The sequence below is a fragment of the Puntigrus tetrazona genome, chromosome 11, assembly GCF_018831695.1.
Source record: "Puntigrus tetrazona isolate hp1 chromosome 11, ASM1883169v1, whole genome shotgun sequence".
Lineage (NCBI taxonomy): Eukaryota > Metazoa > Chordata > Actinopteri > Cypriniformes > Cyprinidae > Puntigrus > Puntigrus tetrazona.
Genome location: NC_056709.1, coordinates 9,083,704 through 9,104,438, shown reverse-complemented (window position 1 = coordinate 9,104,438; position 20,735 = coordinate 9,083,704). Strand labels below are relative to the sequence as shown.

At 38.0% G+C, this 20,735-nt stretch overlaps 1 protein-coding gene across 2 annotated transcripts in view; it reads right to left on the bottom strand.

The window, feature by feature from the left end:
* sema3fb (sema domain, immunoglobulin domain (Ig), short basic domain, secreted, (semaphorin) 3Fb) overlaps positions 1–19,798 on the bottom strand; it is a 57,289-nt gene extending 37,491 nt beyond the window's left edge. For both annotated transcript variants that reach the window (XM_043252459.1, XM_043252460.1), the window contains exons 1-2: positions 19,467–19,798; positions 16,830–16,984 (exon numbers count right to left, since the gene is read on the bottom strand). In XM_043252459.1, coding sequence (XP_043108394.1) covers positions 16,830–16,941 — 112 coding nt within the window. In that variant the 5' untranslated portion in view covers positions 16,942–16,984; positions 19,467–19,798. The remainder of the gene's footprint in view (positions 1–16,829; positions 16,985–19,466) is intronic.
* Positions 19,799–20,735: the final 937 nt, after the last annotated feature.

Here is a 20,735-nt window from a genome sequence, read left to right as displayed (position 1 = left end):
AACACTGCATCAGCCAGAATGAACTGTGCTGCTATCAATGCAAGTGCCAAACAAAGCCTGAGAAAAATGAGAGGACTACAATGAGACCACAATGTTAAAATTGTATTATGTTGCCCTCGGTGGCCCCCCCCAAACTGACCAAATTCATCTCTGACACACTTTGCTATTGGCATAATGGACTCTCGCATGAGCTGTCTGATGCAAAAGAGGATTTGCCAGTTGCTATTGATTTTCTAAAGAGAAACGCAATGCAAAAGGCAATACTCTTGATTTCCACAGGCCAGTAAACATAAGTGGATTGCTGTTGTTTGCTGAGGATTGTATTTTGACAGCAACCCAAACTTAGCCACATTCAGTATATTAATATTTTAAAATAGGAGCTTGGAGTCAACAATATTGAAGCTGAAATGCAATTGTAAAAATAAATGAATGAATAAATAAATAAATAAATATAAAAACCACACACACTTAAAATTAAATGCAAAAAAATGTGAATGCAAAAAAACACGCTCTTAATTGTGAGGTAGCATTTCTGGTACCTCTTCTGGCTAGGTAGCATATCTAGCTTACTATATCTTTAAACTAAAAAACAAAGACCTGTTTCTTGGACTAAAAATTATCCCAGCATAAAACCTGATCTCTCTGCGTGTACGCCTCTCACATTTTTTAGATCTTGTGGTTTTCCAGAAAAGTTTGGATATGTAAAGTACATGCTCCAAATACATAAAAAATTCAAGGCTCGACATTATAGCATGTGTTTTTTTCATTTAATTTTAATTTTTAATGAGGATTTCAGGCTTTCTCAGGAAGTTTAACCACAATTGCTGCAGCTCATTGGATGAACCTCACAAAACAAGTCCAGGCTATTTAACCACAAAATCTAAACAAGATATATTTGGCCTAAAGAAAATCCCTTGAAAATAATGTCAGAATTGCAGAAGCATATATATAAAAGTATAAACCACATGAATTTACACATAGGACATTTTTATGAAAAATACTACCATTATTTTTATTTATTTATGCAAACATGGCAATGATAAATAAATAACATTATATAACAAATTCAGTAAAAAGAATTTCTTATGTCTGAAGAACGAAATTTGACCTAGAATTATCTTCATGGTTTCTTCACATCCATGTAAGGAAAAAAACAACAACTTTGTTCTACACTAGATTTCTGTGTCTTACATGATAGTCTTTTTTACGCTCCAGTGAGATTTGGATACCTAACAAGCCCCATTCCTCCCACAGAAGTGCACTTACAGGTCTGTTCTCAGGAGAGGGAAGCTGAGAAGAGAGAGCTCTCATCCATCATCAGAGGTTTGCCTGGATTAACCAGGCCTCATAACTTCCCAGTGTCGAACAGTGGTGTAAACCTTCCCTCCCTGCCTTTTATCATCCGAATCCCAACCATCCATTCTCCGTATCAGTCATTAGGAGTAGCCTTGGGTTGACCTCACACTTCCAATTAATAACAAAAGAATAAGTCAACACCACCTTCTTAAAGTGCATGCACAGACAAGCAGTTTCATGCAGATCTAATCTATCACCCAAGGTGCAAAGGGAATAGAATGGTAGTTACTGTATGAAAAACAGGACAGAAAGAAACACGTAGGAGGACATTGTATCCGCATAGAAATAATAGTTTCCTGGACTCATTACAGGAACACAATACTGGAAGCCTATGGTGCAAGCTCAAATGAAGATGACAGCAATTCAACATTCATTTTTAAAGATTACCTCTAAACATTATTATTAGTATATAGCCAATAAATAGGTTATGCACCTCCAAACAGTTGGTAAGATGTTTTAAAGAGCATCAAAAGTTGACAAACGCTGCATTTGTTTGAGTGACCATTGTGAATAATATTACAATATTTAATAACTGTTTTTTTTTTTTTTACTTAATGTATATTAAAATGTAATTTCATTTTCTGCAATTTTCTGCATGATTATTCTAGTCTTCAGTGTCACGAACATACAGAAATCAAATCAACTTTGTTTAATTTGTATACATTTGAATACATTTTTAATTTTTAGCAAATGTTTAAACTGGTAAATATAAGCCTGAATGTTATGTGCTAACATTATAATATTAGAAACATCTAAATATCACCTTAATATTAGCCAAATCAGACCAATAACCAACAATTTAAACTGTATCATTAATAAATTGCATTCTTTAATTTCATAAAACTCACACCATTCATTAATTAATTCGTATTTTATTTTAACTATATTTAAAAATTTTAACAACTGTATTTAACTTTCTGCCTCCAGAAAAATCCAACCACAGCTGGGACTGTCAGATATCGAGCCCAAAATATCTCCCCCAACTCATAAACTTCCAGCCCCTGAGGCTCAGGTCTCACACATTTGGGATGAAAGATAAACAGCGAGGGGAAAGAGTGACAGTCCAATAAATTAACAGCCATCTAAGAAGCTCATTTATCTTTACCATCTCTCCCCTACCAGCCACTTCAACCCTCACAAAGTCTCCAACCTGTCAGGGCTCATTCCAGTTACATATGATTGACAGATGAAACACCCAATCACACTTGACTGGCAGGCAGGACATCCTAAACCACGACCTTACGGTTGACCTCTCACCTCTAGCAGTCAGGTTGCTAGACAGCAGTAAGATGAAGACATGGGATACTGCTGTCTTTCCCTCACATATTCCAGTCTCGGTTAACAAATAAACATAAAGCTAACCATCAAGCTAACCATCTTCAGGGTCTTAGCTTCATCCTTTAAGTAGCAAAGCCAACTTTACACCTAGATGAGAGTCTTAAAAGGAACACCATCACAAACAGGTCAGTATGTGGTAAAATAAAAACAACAAATCAGAGGTTTTGTAATAAAACTGAACTCTGCTATATAATGAAGTACCTATGGCTAAGAATCTCCAAAGCCCATTGAGTTCCAGTGAAGGGGAAAATGAGCGTTGTTCCTAAATCTTTGAGGCAAAGATCTCTCTATCTGGGTCTCTGGTCACGGTTGAGCAAGATCAAGTGAAGAAGAACCTCCCTTTTTCTCACACTCCTTTGTGGCTCCAAGTTTTTGCGAATTAAGCATAAAATCAGCGTAACCGGCTCCATTGAGAATGCCCCCTTGTCCAGCGAACGAGATTAATGAAATTCCCACACAGTGCCAAAGCGAACAAATACCTAGCGTCACTGAGTTAGCCATTAATATGGCTTGTTATTGTTGGCTTCATTTTTACCACAAAATGGCGAAACCCTCATAAAAGCTCATAAATTTCCATCACAACGGCAATATCGAGAGGCCACGTCGAGGTAATTTCTCTGATTACTGTCAAACTGATTACCTTTAGACTAAATTTGAATACGTTTCTAATAACGGCCATCTACTGCAACTGAAAGCTAACCAAATCTGACTTGAAATTAGCAAGTTGTGGACTAATGTTTACCGTGCAAAACCCCAAATCTCCCAAGTAATTTTCTATCGCAATATCAGCAAAGCTACCTGCAGCGTTGGCATGTAGTCTTGCTCTTTTAAAACGTAATATCTCAGCTACATCCAATTTTTTATACATTTCTAATAATGGCCATCTATTTCAACTGAAAGCTAACCAAATTTTAATTGAAATTCGCAGTTTGTGAAGTCGCTTTTTGCACATGAAACCCCAAATCTCTCAAGCAAATCTACCTGCAGCATTGGCATGTAATCTATCTTACTCTTTTCATGTTAACATCTCGGCTACATCCTTCAGTCAAGATAGCAGAGCTCAAAGTGGAAGCTTCTCTTTCTCTGGGTAATATGCTAATCTGATTTGGGAAAGAGCCAATGATGTTTTCCTACTTGTTTGTTGTGTTTCGCTAGGCTTTTCTTCTGCAGCTTATCCAGAGATAACAGCACGCTAAAATTGAGTAAACGAGAGAGACCGTCGAGGTGCCACCCCATGATGTTTAGCAGAAAACATTTTAATTGCTTTAGCAATTAAGCAAGACGAGTCAAAAACCGAGCATGCCTGAAAATTCCCACAGCAAGACGTTAATCTGCCTCCTCGGGCAATACTGTTCCTCAATGGAACGAGCAGACAGCGAGAGGAGGTGGTGTTTAGTTTTCTAAGAGATACAAGAAATAAAGAAATTAAAAGAAACCAGATAAAGTGTGTGTTGTTTTTCACAAAAAAAAACAACATGTATAAATGCGTGTAACCCTACAGTGTTTGTGTATTCAAGCATATGAATTTAAGAACCTAAAGTTTAATTGAATCTATTCAGCCAATCATTGAAAAACATCATTAAATACAGAGTTTCTAGAGGTTCAGCTACTCTAGAAGAGCTCAAATATTAAACGGTAATGTTTCTGCTTATAAACGTCTGTCCAGAGACGTCCACCAAACAGCTAATGAAGATATCCCAGCTGCTGCATGCACTGGTGCTCTTTGCATGCGTGTTAAATCCGAGAAACACACACACAATCTGGGTGGTACATTAGAGTGAGGGGAATGGTATCAGTCTCTAACATCTTGTTCGGCAGATTACAGCACAAAGCATTTCATTAAAGGGATTAAGTCGTAATTCAATCCTCCATGGATTCACTACAAGCTCGGACTTATGGATCGTACATCCCTGAAGCAAGTTCTCCTTGAGCTTACATACAATATGAAACACTTAAGATATGTATATTTTCCTAGCTTTTCTTTAAGACAACATGAATGAAAAATTAAGTGATCATTTACATGTCTTAATGTGCTTAATTAGTCTCAAAATGCAATAACTTTTCAGACGATTATTTCTAGCCTAAATGTTACCATGGCTTCAATGGCTTCTATAATGAATTAACATAAAACAGCGTTATAACAAAACAATAATATTGGAGAGTTCAATCCAATTAAATGAGCTGTAGGAGGAGATGCAATTAAAACCTGATAGCTACTAATCAAGTAATTAAAAAAATAAACTAATTCAAGCAATGAATTGCATTTTGCATTCATAGTTATGTTAGGAAAATAATAACTGTGAGATACTGTATCTATATTCTTAACCTTTGTAGCATCTTCTCATGAGCCCACATTATCTTATTTGGTTATTGGTTATATTTGCAGTGAAAATGAATCTCATCTATTCAGAGACTTCACACTGTCTATGTGAGAAAACGGTCTTGTTCAAACCAAAATAATAAATGTGTGAACTCTAGATCAAGTTGGACTCCACCTGGGAACAGATCTCTAGTCCAAAACCAACCGTCCATTTCTGCAAAGATCCCAGCCATTATAAGCACAACTGGAAATAATACAATCACCTACAGAGAGACGTAGCGAGAGAAACAAATCGAAGTCTATGTTGAGAAGTGTATGAGCCTAAGATGACAAGTTTTAAACACATCATATTTTCCAGCGGTTTCCGTGACTGCTGGTTTGACAGTCATTCGTGATGTGATGACCATTAAACAGTACTGGACTTGTGTGCCCTCTTAACCGTGGCTTGTCAAAACTAAGAAGCGAATCATAGAAGAGGTCGTCCATCTAGCTGCACTTGAAGTTTCCAGCAATTAATTCTGTCACACAGAGTAAAGAGCGGTGAAGACCTTGGCTACAGCGGAGCAGCCACAAGATCAGTGCTTATTCCCGCATTCTAATGAAATGCCATAAATCAAAACAGATGAAGGCTGTTAAAAATCGCCTCATGGTTCTTTTACATTGTCGGCTGATGCCAGCACTTTAACTTGTTAGTTTTTTCCAAGTCTGAACTGGGACCACTTTAGCATTGCGAGCTGGCACAAAACCTCACGAGGGAGTGACGCTGGTCAAATGTGTCCTGATATAGAGCATTTAGAGAACACTGGTGGAGCGCATTTTGTACTTTAACATAATCATATTGACACTACATCGTGTTCAAGCTAAACAAATGCCCCCATAATTGCGTTGACCTGTATTCCAAACAGATATGTAAACTTTTCAACTAAACTGTAACTAAATAACTGGTTCCAATAAATCAAATTGATGACATGATCCATTTGTTGAGTTTCTTACACAATTATCCCACTCTTTTGAATAATAATAATAATAATAATAATAATAATAATAATAATAATAATAATTATTATTATTATTATTATTATTATTATTATTATTATTATTATTATTATTATTAATGAGCTAAATATTTCAATAATATTAAATGTTACTTGTTTATACATTCAACTACTGTTTATTTCTTATTAATTTATTAATATTATTTTTACTGAATAAAACAATGTTAAATTATTACTGAAACCTATAAATACTAGTACTTTATGAACTTGGCCTTAACAGATAATGGGATGTAAACCAAAACCCACATGAGAGTACGTTTTGCTTGGCCTTTTAAAGAGATCCTCTGACATTTATTTTGCCCTGGAGTGTCATTAGAAGCTGCTGAATCTCAGCACATCTTTGTTATCTCTACACTGCTAATTAGTTCCAATCAATTAAAGTTGCTCAATTCTGCGTCACTGGGACGAGCGCTGCTCTTTTTGCTTCTGTGTATGATGAAGATTATTAAAGCATTAGTGTTGAACTAATCACTAACATTGCATTTTAACAAGATGCAACATGAAAAAGCATCAAGCCACAAATGTTCTATGTCAATCTTTTTATGTCATTACTATTGGGCGAGTTGGTTTGCAATGGGTGTCCGAAGTTAGAAATATGATGCAATATTAAAATAGCTTTCCAAAAAACATAATTTGCAAATGCATTGGGATATTTAAATAGTCCACTATCATCACCGCAGCTGTTCTGCTAACTAATTGATGGAGTTATTAGTCATTTCTTACAGAAAATAAACCAGGAGAAGTGGGTGATGACAATCATAATCCCGCAGCAGTGGTCACACACTTATGCGTTCACACAAATGCAATCCCTCCGAGTCAGGATATGTTCTTAATGGCAGCGAGAGTAAAAATGATGGCTTCCACACACATCTGGAGTGCAGCCTGATTATACACTTGCTTCACGACACCCAAGAGTCACCAGCACACATTTACTCAACAGCCAGAATATAGACTGTTACTCAACGCTCATATTAACATGTGTGCGCACGGAAGATAAATTCTAAACATGTCCAAACAGGACCAGCGAGGCAGGAAGATCGCTGAGGCATCATCCTTAGGGTCTGAGGGGAAACCTGAATCCTACTGTATCCCCATCCCGGACAACCACACAAACACCAAAACAAATTCAACTCCGGCCTCCATCCGTGCACACCGTCTCTTTCTACTCTTGCCTTTGTGTGTGCAAGACTACTGCTGTCTTTTCCTCACTTGTACTCATCCCACGTTTGTGTTTTCCAGAGAAAGGAAATGCAAATGTGCCGTTTCCCCACTTCTCTGGGAAACGCCACAGGGCGCCTGGATGGAGAAATTAAACAAAGTCGCCGTGATGCATGCGGCAAAGTGGCAATAAAGTATTCATTAACAACCATTCAGACGCTAAGCGGGCAACAAGTGGTCAAGTTAAGAAGTTAAACAGGGACTTTATGCAGTGAAACCTCCCCTGGGCTTATATATTTACAAAACAAAAGAGCTCCTTTGACGAGTCTCGCGGAGCAGTGCACCTTGCCCGGAGGGAAACGGGCTCGTGTGAATGGGATTCGGGATAAAGTGCGTTTACCTACTGAGTGGCGTCGCTTTGATGTCAGAGGAGTGGGTAAACACAAACACAAGAGAAAAGGCCCATCGTGTTGCATTTTGAGGGACTCTGCTCTAAGCCAATAGCAATACGCTTTATGTTATAAAGAAGTTTCTGCGTTTAGAGGAAAAATGACTTCAAAACTGTAAAGAAAACCTGGAAAGCTCTCCTCTTCTTTGGTTATATAGTACATCTGGAGTTGAAGCAACCATCTTAATTAAATCAATAAAAAGAGCATATATTAACAAAGTGTGGCCATTGTAGGAATAAAATAATTATCAATTAAATATAAATTATTTCCCAAAGATCTTGATGGTAGTTCAAACATTAATGTCAAAGTTTTTCTTTAACACAAATTCAGTTGCCCTTCTATATATCAAAAAGTTCATAAGTTAGAATAGTGAGTGTGTGTGTGTGTGTGTGTGTGTGTGTGTGTGTGTGTGAGTAAGTGAGTGAGTGTGAGTGTGTGTGTTGCTCTGTGGCACAGTGTGCAAGGCACTCATTGATGGAAAATAAAGGCCCAGTGCCAGTCACAAGCCCACCCCCAGATCTCCCAGAATGTGAATGAACTGCTGTGAATGGAACGATGAACCCACACAAATGCCCTCTCACCACTCACGCCCGCCCGCCTGCTCGCCCTTCTTATAGATGAATGCGGGGGCGAGACGAAACAACAAAAACATCAACAACAACAAGGGATGTATGATGCCCCACCCCATTTTCATTCCATCCCTCTTAGGACTGCAATACGCCCACAACTCCTGGCCAATTCTGTGATCCACAGGGAACTTAAAGTTGATCTTCTCACAAAGCCATGCCTCCACACAATTCCCACCAGGAAGAGGGGTGGATCGTGGGTGGAGGGTCAACGGTGGAGAGGGAGGGCCTGGCATGGCTTCAATGAGAGGAGATGAGAGCTCATCTTCTTCCATGACAATTGCCACCCACTCGAAAAGCACGCAGTGTCGGGTGACTGAAGAACGCGAATCAGCATCTCAATGAAGGCATCAAAGGCTCCTGATGCAGGGGCGGACGCTGAGATCAACACTTCACAAATTTTGTGTCCTCTTCACTATTGGTTGAAATGGTGGAGGACTGATGAAGGAGAAGATTAAAGAAAACAGGACGGTGTAGAAAACATCTTTTTTCTGAAAATATGAGCAAAATCAGAAGAAGTTTTAAGAGTTGACATTTAATAAATAACCTATATTCTATAGAACTTATTCAATTTTATTATTGACCCAATTATTTCACTAAGGTCATTGAAGACGTACATGGTCAACAAGTTTTTTTATGGTTTAATCCTGTGAGATGAAAATGACTTAATTTTAGTCATTCACACTACAAATGAGCAAACTGAAGTGAATCTAGATCATCTCTAGAATCTAAATCTTGATTTCGAAGGTATTTGAGATGGGCAGATCTAGTGAATGACTGACAGTGTGCTGATTAATGACATCAAGCTCATTAAATACAGCGTGCCCTTGACCCCATCCCACAGTGGGGTCAGAGCTTCTGTAAAACTTCAAAAGAAAGACATTCTGTATACCAAACTCTGAATGATACTGAACTGTAGACGATATATCAGCACATGTTGTATCTTGCGACATTCATAAAAATCCATGTGTGCACTAAAATGACTTCATTGATTTATGAATTAATAAAAATCTTTAAAAGTTCTCTAAAACTTACACTATGAATGACTAATTGTGTTTACATTGGTTAATCACAATTGAACACTTTATTTTGGGCAATGAGAGCATAGTCGCTCAAACTCACTGACACTGGTCAAATTCTGGCTAAGACTGGATATGAGAGACAATCCCCTGGTCAAGACCTAATTAAGGCTTGCTAAAATCACCTCTCACCCCCCACAGTGCAGTCTCGTCTTATTTTCCACTGCTATTCCACTCACCATGCAACAAACACGTGTCAGTAATAATCACACACTCTTAATCCCACTAGACCATCATTCTATCTGACACTTTAATCTGAGAATGGTAGCATTAGATCTAAATATACCCCATTTAAATCTATGGCTGAATTCAGAGCTAGAGGCACAGTACATAAAGACAAGCTTGAGTCAAGTTTTCTAGGTCACCGAGTTCACACTTTCAATATTTGGCAATTTGCTATCGTTGGTGGACAGTGGAGGTTTTGTGGACTTCCCATTTGAAAGCATCTGTAGATGAATCTACAAAACATTTTTCAGCCTGTGTGTGTGTGTGTGTGTGTGTGTGTGTGTGTGTGTGTGTGTGTGTGTGTGTGTGTGTGTGTGTGTGTGTGTGTGTGTGTATATATATATATATATATATATATATATATATATATATATAGCACTTTGCAATAACATTCATTAGTTAACATGAACTAAGAATGAACAATCCTTCTACAACATTTATTCATCTAAGTTAATGTTAATTTAACATTACAAATGCATTATTAAAATCACAAGCTAACATTAGTTAATGCACTGTGAACTAACAATCTAACAAAGATTACTAAAGAGTGTACTAAATGTGGTGTTCATTGTTCATTTATGCCAATTAATACATTAATGTTAACAAATGTTATGTACTACATTATATACATACATATATATATATATATATATATATATATATATATATATAAAAAATGCACTTTAATATATTTGTAGTAAATTTAAAAAAGTTGTTATTTTTTCTGCATTAATGCAATACAATAAATACTACAATCACTTTCAATTTCAATCAATTTCTCCCATTGCAAAATGGAGAAATGGGGTGTTTAATTGTACTTGCAAAATCTTAAATTAATTTTAAAGATTTTGTTTGACAGAAACCTACAGATATTCCCAAGATAATATCATGGTTAAAATGAATAAAAATAATCCAATCAGCTACTAGGACAAGTAAAACATGAATGAGATTTCCTGTGTCACTCTCAAGAGTGGCAAATACAACAGATGGAATGAAATAAAGAAGCGTGGGGTGTCATCTCTGAGTGTTCCTGCTGAGGAAAGATCCCAGTTTTAATCACAGCTGAGCTCTGACAGACGGCGAAACCCAAAACCCCCAGTAGCGCACAGGTGAGAGTCCAGAAGGGAGGCCACGGTAAACCTAACATCACTCTTCCTGTGAGAGCTAAAAGTGTACACTGCTGCCACCCCAAGAATTCAGAGTATTCGGCCTCACTGAGATTCCCCCGTGTCGACAGATCAGAGGAGAGAAGAGAAAAGAAAAGGGAATGGGGAAAAAAGAAAGTAACAGACAAAAGGAGCAAACCAAGCCAGAATGTGAGAGAAACATACATAGCTAATGTAAAGTAAGATGGTCATTATCGCCAAATAAACATGACTTGTATCACGCTGAAGGGGTTTATTTTATGCTAATGACCAGTTGACTAGAATCCCTCTTATTTCTACTAACCAAATAAACCAAACTGACTGAAATATCAAATACTAACCAAATGCAAAATATTGGTTCGAGTTTCAAGTATTTTATAACGTGAGAACAAAACAAGACATTTAACCTAGCACAGCTGTGTAGGAACTAGTTGCCTGAGACAATTTACAAAAATGTTTTACCTCAGAAAGCCACGAATGACCAATCAAAATCAAATATTGCAAAGAGCCGTGTTTGACATAGTGAACATACAGTCATCTAACATTGCTGACCTCTCAAATGAATAAACACTTCATCAAGTGATAATCCACATGGAGTTGTCCATGTGAGCGTAACTGCAAGAGACACTTCATCTTCACCAGGTGTCCACATAAACATCAATCTCCAGCATCTGCGGACAGACCAGCAGTAAATCCCGTGGAACACACAAACAGACCCACACAGAATCCATGTCCCAAAATGAGAAACGAGGGCCACCCATGTGACTTCCGATTTAAATCTCCAGCATTCTGGAAGTTTTACATCTGACTTTATAACATGACCAGAAACATTCGGTATCAATAAACAGGAAGTATCTCTCTCACAGTAATAGTTCACTGACCTTCGGTCCCTTTGTGCTTTTCCCTCACGTGCTTTGGATTACCCTCTTTTATACTTTTTAAATAGAATAGAATCAGATTGTGGACCATTTTTTTCCACGTTGTTGGAGTTTAAATTACAGTGCTTTCACAGGCCGTTGGGTTTAAAGTCGCTTGTGCTTGAATCATAAGAACAGTCCTCCCAAAATAAAAATTCTATTATCATTTACTCACCCCATGATATTTCCAACCCATATAAATTATAGAACTATATAAATGTTATTAGAGATGTCATGCCTTTGGCAGAGAAATTCATCATATCACAGCACTCAGAAGCTACTCCCTCTATCCACACACTCATGCTGAACCGGCTGACCTGAAACTGGTGTGAAAGGGCGCGATAATCCGCTGACCTCACTCTGAGCACTCGCAGTGCATGCTCCGGTTTGTGAGGGCTTTTTTTTTTTTTTTTTTTTTAGGTCCAGCTGCTGCTTATGTCCTGATGAGATGCAAACGGGCCGCATTTCGATGCAGCTGCACAGATTATAGCAGTGGTTGGGAATGCTGAGTACAAAAGACATCATCATATCATTGCCTGTGCACTCAAATACACTGATAAGGTGGATGAATGTGGGTCAATGGTGTCAAACGACCAAAATTGCTAGTCATATTCACAGTTTTAGAGTAGATTCTGACCTGCACAGATCTGATCTATGCTCAAAGCAATTGTTCAGTTTAATTCAGATAGTAGTTTTGAGTAGGTTATATTTTATTATATTTATAGTTCTCTAAAGTCATTTTTACTATCGTTTTTCTAAAAATTAAATTGAAACATTTTAATATGTACAAACTGCAAGACAAGTGTGAATTAGGAAACTTACCATCCTTAAAATTAAGTGCATAAACAACATAGCACATATCAGCCAGCCAGTTCTGAAGCAAAAAATAAATAAATAAAAATCATTAATTAGATAAACTTGAAGTGTTGAGCCCTTTGTGCGATTAAAACAATTCCTGTTTAGAGGCCATCAAGTTCACACTACTTATCTTTACCCAGAGCAGCTATTTTAATACAGGACTATGACCTGGCTCATTTTGTGCATGGAGGGCAGGAACACCCTCACAGGGTTAACGGTCTCACAGTCTCGAATGCCAAAGGACCTCGAAGTGAATTGGAGCCTCCAGTGTCGCAAGAGAGTGTTTTCCTGAAATCCGAACAGCCTCTGAGGAAATGGCTTAGATGGAAAGAAAGAAAAAGGAGCTAGAGAATAAGAAAGAGAGACTCTTCCAAATGGCTCTTTTCCCCTTATCATCCATCTGTCTATTCATCCTTATCAGATCTCCTCTTGAGATCCTCATGTGGTCGCAATGCCAGGTTTGAATGATCATTACCCGCTCTAACACAATACGTCCAGTGTTCCTCCTATAAAAGCGGATACTTAAGAGGCCTGGAGAACAAATCACTCTCGACTGACTTCATTTTAAATGACCTGATTTTACATGACAGCACAGAACTGTTTATAGAGATTGGATGACATCAGAGACATTATAAGAAGGAGATCATGGTCCACTCAAATAAAAATGAATACTCAATAAGGCAGTTGCAGAAATGAAGTGCCATCTTTTAATTTAAAGAGCTAGAACACAGAAAAAATACTGGAGCATATTCATGTGCATTAGCTAGAAAAAGACCTAAAATAATTGTATGTAGGCTACTAGGATATATGGGTGTGCTGCCAACCCATTACCATTTTCACTTGCCCATAACCTGTCCATTTGCGGTTGTGTTCTCATCGCATAAGTGCTGGCAGCCACTGTCGTAATGGCCTTAGCACATTAATTATAGTGTATTATAGCTGTATTTGTTATTGCTGTATTGGGTGTAATAGTCAATGAGACGTGTAATGCTCACCACCGCTCTGGCCAAAACCGACACCTTAAAACCAACAGTAGTTATTTTACGAAATTAAAAATGATATCTGCGGGCAACTATGAATGCCACAAGTTTGGCATACAGTTAACCACATAAGTAAAAATAAGCTGAGATTGGTATGGGGCTCCATGGTTTTATTCAGTTTCCAAGGTTCGATTCACAAAAAAATACTTTTCAAACTAACTTCTGAATGTGTCACTTTGCATGTTAAATGTATAAAAGTATGGATATTATAGTAAACTATTCCCCTCATAAACAAAAATCCAGCGGAATATTTTAGAACTGTTTGCTTGATGTCAACTGTTTGTTTGATGATTCAAGTAAAACAGGACATAAAAAACAATGGTCAAATTGTTCTCCTGTATGTGTTAAGTAGCTCCGTGCCACCCAGTTACTAACTGGCTTAAAACTGGCTGCTTTAAAACTAATTAGTATGATGCATGGCATAAACAGATCCAAAGAGGGTGACAATAACAGTACCCTGAGCCAAACCGGAACAAACGGCATATTTCACGTGCATGTCATTAAAATCTTTGAAGTCAACTTTGAGCTCTAGTATTGCATCACAACAGCAACGAGCTCAAAGGTGCCGCCTATGAATTCTCCTCCAAGCAAAACTTGCAGGTATGTCATCCGTTCACGCTTATTCAGAGCCACATTAACTTACAGTCATCTTATTAGCGCCGGACATTTTTAGAAATTCAGCAATCCTGACATCAATTCAGCATGAGAGGGACAAGTTAAGCCAACGCTAGTCTAAACACCCAGTGGGGTGTGTGTGTCCATATGTGTGTGTAGTCAAAGGGGGTCAGAACCCCCTGGAGGGAGGCTGGCGACACAGACTCCTACGGCTCTAAATCAATTGTGCATGCTGGGTCACCTTTCAACGGTGGGGACGAGTCGTAGAATTAAATCACATTCAAACAGCATCGATTTGCATTAAATGAGCTGTGATTGTGGTCGATAACACCTCGCAGGTTTAAATGCATACAATATGACGTCTGGATGCGGTCAACGGTTTGATTGATCATCACTGAATCAGTGTCACTCCATTTACCAAGACAATCCATTTCTACACCAGACCAAACAAGATTGGGTTTCTCCTAAAACTGATATGGAAAAGGTACCACATCTGCCACTTGTTAAAGAACCCTCACTGTTGGCATCATGGGAGACTTTCCCAAGGGGAAGTTCATCACAAAAGGGAAGGAAGTTGCAAAGCTCAAGGAACAATTAAGATGTTTCTGATTTACTCTCCAAGTGGGGTGGAACGGCTTTACTAGAAAAGTGAGCTGCTCTCGTGCGAGGGGGGGGTGGGTCGCAACTCCTGACTTTCGAAAGTGGCTTGACAGAGCAAATCAATTTTAAAGGCATCTTAGACAGACGGACGTTTAAGTTTATGAGCCTCAACTTGTTCAGTTTGGCTTGGTATACTTCTGCCAGGAAGCACCCAAAAATAATTGCACTGTAAAATAGAAAACTGATAACATATCTCAGAGTGGTTGACGTATTGACACAGCTAACTTAAACACAAAGGGTTGGGTTTTAGATCTTCAAAGCTTTGAGAACTATTCGAGGAAAGTTTTAGAGAAACGCTTCAGTGATCATATAACGCACACAAACCGAACTCAAATAAGAATGGAGGTTTATAAGTCTTAAAATGGGCATGGGTTTGACAATAATTAGCAAATTCCTGTGCATGCTGTGAGGCGTTGTGGGCCTGAAAACAGTAGGCCTGCAGTTTGGGGTGGACGGCAGGTGCTGTCTTATGATGAGGTTTGCAGTCCCTCTCCAAAACCAATTAAAAGCGCTAAATGCGAGTTTGGCTCGAGAGCTCTGCAACTGCAGAATCCAAATACTGCTGCGCCCTGCTTGAAAGGGCAAGCCAGTAAGCAAAGATTCAGCTTTTTCCTAGAAGAATGAACAAAATGGCAAATTCATGACCTTTTCAACCATAACCACATTGCATCCTGCTGGTCCCAGTATATTAAATGAACAATTTAGACATCACTGAGCTAATCAAAGAATGTGGGTCATGTAAAGGGATGGGGTTCTAGCATCGCACCGCTTTATGAAGTAAAGCGATTCCCGAGAAAGCAATATTTGAAATTCTTTCAGAAACGACAGGACCTACAAACACGCTCGGTGGAGTGTTAAATCCATCTTGATTAAAGCGGAAAAAAGCCTTGAATAGCGAACTGTGCCGCCCTGCTTTTGTAATTAAGTCTACCAGTGCAGTTCTGGTCTGGCGTTTGGCAAACAGGGGAATTGTTTGGTCCCTTCTATCAAAGAGCAAATCGCAGGACGGATCTCCGGCTGTGTGGACCTGGAGGACATTGATGTGCATAGCTGATCTTGACAATTAAACTCCATGCTTTTTACACCCCCAGGTGCAACCTGGCCAATTGAAGTCTTAAAATAAAGGTTTTTTTAAAAGCAAATTAGGTTCAGCAATAATTATTTTCTGTGTACAAGCTTCACTCTTTGAACCTTTTCAAGTAAAAGGATTCCAAAAAGGTGTCTCAGTTAACAGTTCTTTAAAGAACCCTTTTTCACTGTAATGAACCTTTTCTGAATGAAAAGCTTTTGTGGATGTTAAAGGTTCACCGTGGAGTTAAGATGCTAGTAAAGAACCTTTATTTTTTAAGTGTGTACATTATTTGTTTTTCAAAACAGAATGGAACTGATCGACTCAAATTCCCGTTCTCTCATTTAATGAGACTATAAATTCTTTTATTTGAAGGAATAAAAGAGTTCAGGCACTGTGCTAAAACAGTAGACTCATCTGCCATTATTTCATCACTTACATCTCACATCCCCTGTTTTGCATCTGCTATCGATTATTTCAGAAATGTGCTTAAAAACACACTACTGAAATAATTGAAAAGACATGTTCGGCTTTCTGTAAATGTCTCTGAACTGTGTTGAAGTTTCGAAATGATTGTTTCTTCAACTCTTGTTTGTGTTTTTAATTACTCTGACACTGAATGAAAGTAGACGCAGCTGGCTGAGACAAATCTAAGAAGTTTGACGGGAAAGCCATTAGAAACGCACGGACGGTTTTCACTCATTCGGCGTGCGGTTAGACCAGAGAATCCGTCTACGCAGTGAATTTCCCGCCGAATAACATTTATCAACTCATCAAATTCAGTCATGAAAACCAGAAGGTAGCACTTGAGAAAAGTAGATTCCAGAATGCTCACACGGTTCCCCAAACCACAGGCCACACAAATGGAAAGAAAACCAGAATTGCATCAACAGAAAGCCAATCAGAAATGTTCTATTACCTTTGAAAGACAAGAAGACCCGAGGGGCATTCTGAGGTTCGCTGTCCAAACCCAATATCAGGACTGATATAGCCAGGAGAACCTGGACAGACCATCGACTGTCCAACAGCATGGTGCATCCGTCGAAGTCAGAAAGACACAACTGCAGAGGGTCACTGGGAAAAAAAAAAAAAAAAAAATTGTAAATAATATCACGTCACTTACTGCTTTTTAAAAGTTTGTTTCTTTGGGCTACTCATTACAGGGTGAACGCGACATTTTAGCAAACACCTATGCATATTTCAGCACAAAAAATATATGTTGAAGACGTATATTGTATTCAAAATAAGTTCTATCATTCTTCAAAGCATAAACACGCCTACTTTCTATGCAAATTAGGTTCGTTATTGTTCGCACCCTTTTCACAAAAGTCACCGCTGCTAACCTTGACCTATAATGGCACGCTATTTTTAATAGTACATTTTTTATTGCAATACCATTAAACAAAGACCAATAGCAGAAAAAAGGAATGCTAAGTGCATCCTCTTAACATCTAAGCAAACGCCAGTGTCGTATCTGAAATGTTGTTCACCCACATGTATACCAGATACTTTAAAGTTCCATATGTTTTACCTCTGGGCTCCCTGCTTTAACAAGAGAAGCTAGGAGGCCCTCCGCAGTAAACATTTCACCAAAAAATAAGGGTTTGGTTACATTTGTTTGAAACATACAGCAAAAGGATATTCCCCATGGGAGTATGTTGACAAACCCCACTGCTGCCATATAGTCCATCTCTTTCAGACGGACAGGAACAAGGCTGCCACCCATAGAGGGGCTGCACTCGTGCTGCTCAGCGGTGGCATGACACGTAATCCTAAAAAAGTGAATATGTGCAGATATATCTCAATCAACGATTACCACTCCCAAAGCCACATGCTTTTGACACGGCTCACAAATGTATGGACGGTACATTTTCAAGTAGGAACAAACAATATCAAAAAACAGAAAAGTAGTGCTAGGGGAGGACGATCAGTCCAAAAAAAAAAAACAAAAAAAAACGCTGCCTGGACACAGAGCGTTTATGAGTGGAAGCAGCTGTTTAAACCTCAGCTATTTGCAGGCAATTTGTTAACTGTCCGGCTGTTTATCTAAATTCTCTGCCTCTTTACCTCACGCAAGCCAGTGAAATTAAACAACAATTATATGAACACAAGTGCACACAGACACAGTCGGAGGCAAGCAATTACGGATACAGCCTCACAAAAACACTGAAAGAATGGATCAATACATAAAACTGATGGCTTTTAGGACATTTTTATGAGAACAGTCAAAATATTATGTGAAAAACTGTGGGATAGCAAGAAACATTCAAACCTCATTCTTTTATTCATGTTTTAAAGAGAACTCCTGCTTAAGGGACCCTATCGACTTTTAAAGACTTCTAAGGGTAGTGAAATAATTCTACTTCTAAATCTACTACATTAACACATTGACTTTTATTAAATAAATTCCAAAATGATTAATTAAAAATAACAGCTTTCCATTTAATAAAGCAAATGAATAGAATGGGCTGTTCAGTGAATCATAACTCAACAAAATCGAATTTGGCTCGTCAATTCCATTTTCTTACTGGAAGTGCAGGTTGTCAACATTCATAATGTCTTCTGACAGATCAACAGGTTGACTCTTCTCAATTATTTTTTTTTTTACGCAGTTCCTACCCTGTTTGGCACTACAGCATCGATATGTACAGCCCATGCCTGTATTTATTGTGTTTATTTATTGTTAGTTCGTGAAATTGTTGCAGTGTTTGTTTTGTAAAGACATGCACTCTGGCCACAGGAGACATTGTATTTTGTTTCTTTTTCCTGCCACCCAGCAGAGCAACCAAAATAAACTACTTTGACTCTCTTAACTGCCTATTGTGCTGTTATATATACAGGAGCACTCGGATTGCACGGTGTATAGTTAACTTATGACAAAAAAAACCCTGGGAAAGAGAAAGAAACGTAAAGCAACTTCGTCTCGCGGTAAAAATAAGCTATAATGCAAATAATTATTTAGCGTGCATACTGGGAATAGTCATAATAGAACTGTTGTGGGTAACGCAAGTGCAGATAATTTGTTGCTTTTAATCTAAACAACATTAGCATCAAATCTTAGGCAATTTTTTGAGTCATGTGGTGTGACTTTACTGCTAAACTTATTCCATACAGTGTTTAGGACCATATTACACTCATGTGGAATATTTGTACCTTAAAAAAAAAAATCATTCTGACCTATATAACCATTCACTTGTGGTTAATCATACCTACACGCACATATTAAACTAAAAGCTTGACATGTTGCCAACTACCCATATATACAGCAAACAACAATTACATCTATAAATTCAAGAAATTACATTTTAAGAATGGAGAGACAAAGATTGCTGCCAACACTGAATATAGTATATAGTGAAATATTTATTAGAGGAGCTGAAAGGATTCATTGCAAAGCCAACTGAATTGATAAATCAGAAAATAGCAATAAGTTTAAACCTGGCCTCATTATAAAAACAACAACAATATCAGTAGCAATAAAACAATACTACTACTAATAAAATGCGTAGTATTATTTTAATAAGTGTTAACGCATGGAAAAGCACGCAGTGTTTACCTGTCTAAACTGTCCAGGAGGAACTTTGAGCTCAACTCAAAGAGTGAATGAATCCAGTAAATATCTGTGAGTTCTGCTTTATGTTCGTATGTCCCAGGTCCTGCAGGTATAGTGAGGTGCAGTCTTTATCTCTCTGAACACCTGAGCGCGGTGTACTGCTTCTCTTCTGTTACAGTGTTCATCTGGTACGGCTGTTGTAAAATCCCGTTTGATATCGAGCTAAGAAGCGCTAAAGAAACGTAAAGCCACCTGACAACTCCGCGAACTGCTTCAGCGCCGTGGCTGTCCGTCTGAATATCTCCAAACACAAGCGCACTTCTGCCCACTCTCATTCGCTCGCCTCAAATGCTTTCCAAATAGCTTGGCAGGTGGATGCGTTTTCGCTCATTTGCATAAGACACGCCCACTGGGTGGGGAGTTTACCTTCCAGCTCCGCCCCCTCCCGCGCGAGCTGCTGTGATTATCTTCAACTCGCTGTAGTTTGCGGCCAAGCGGACCTCTGGGGAACAGTGCGAATGCGATTACATTCGTGTTGCATTAGGTGGAGTAAACTCAGTAGGCATTCACTTGAACTTACATGCGTGCAATCACCATGTGGAACGCAATATTTGTGCAGTTTTTTCGTTTTCTTTTTACAATATAGTGTAATCGCGTAAGCTACGGTGCACATATCTAGTTCACAACCCACTTAGATGTAAAAAACAATGAGCAACCCAATAAAACCACGCTATCAAACACCTAAACCAGATTTAACTAAAGGCTGAATTTTCTCCTAAAGACAGGAATATATAGAAATAAGCTGGGGGCAAGTTATCATGGTTTGTGTGTGTACGTGTATGTATAGGTCTATTATCTATTTCTTTTATCACAATATTTTCTGGCCAAAAAATATTTTATTTGTCTTTAATATTTTTGCTGTTCCATTATTTTATTTTATATATTTATGTTGTTGTTATTTTTACTTTTTCTTTAAAATGTTAAGAAAAATATTAGGCCACTTTTTTTTTTTTTTTTTTTTTTTTTTTTTTTTTTGTGAAAACTTAATATAATATAAAAAAATACTGGTGAAAGTATACAATAGCCTTTTGAAGCCAAAACGTTAGTGTATGCGTCAGTACGGAACTATCAAAAATAAATTCAGAGAAATAACCTCTTTCTATATAAGCATATTCATTGCAGCATACTGTATATCTATTCAATTGTATATCAATCTATTTTTATTTGTCTACAGGTCAGAACATGAGAGCATTGTGCAATTTAGATTTTTAA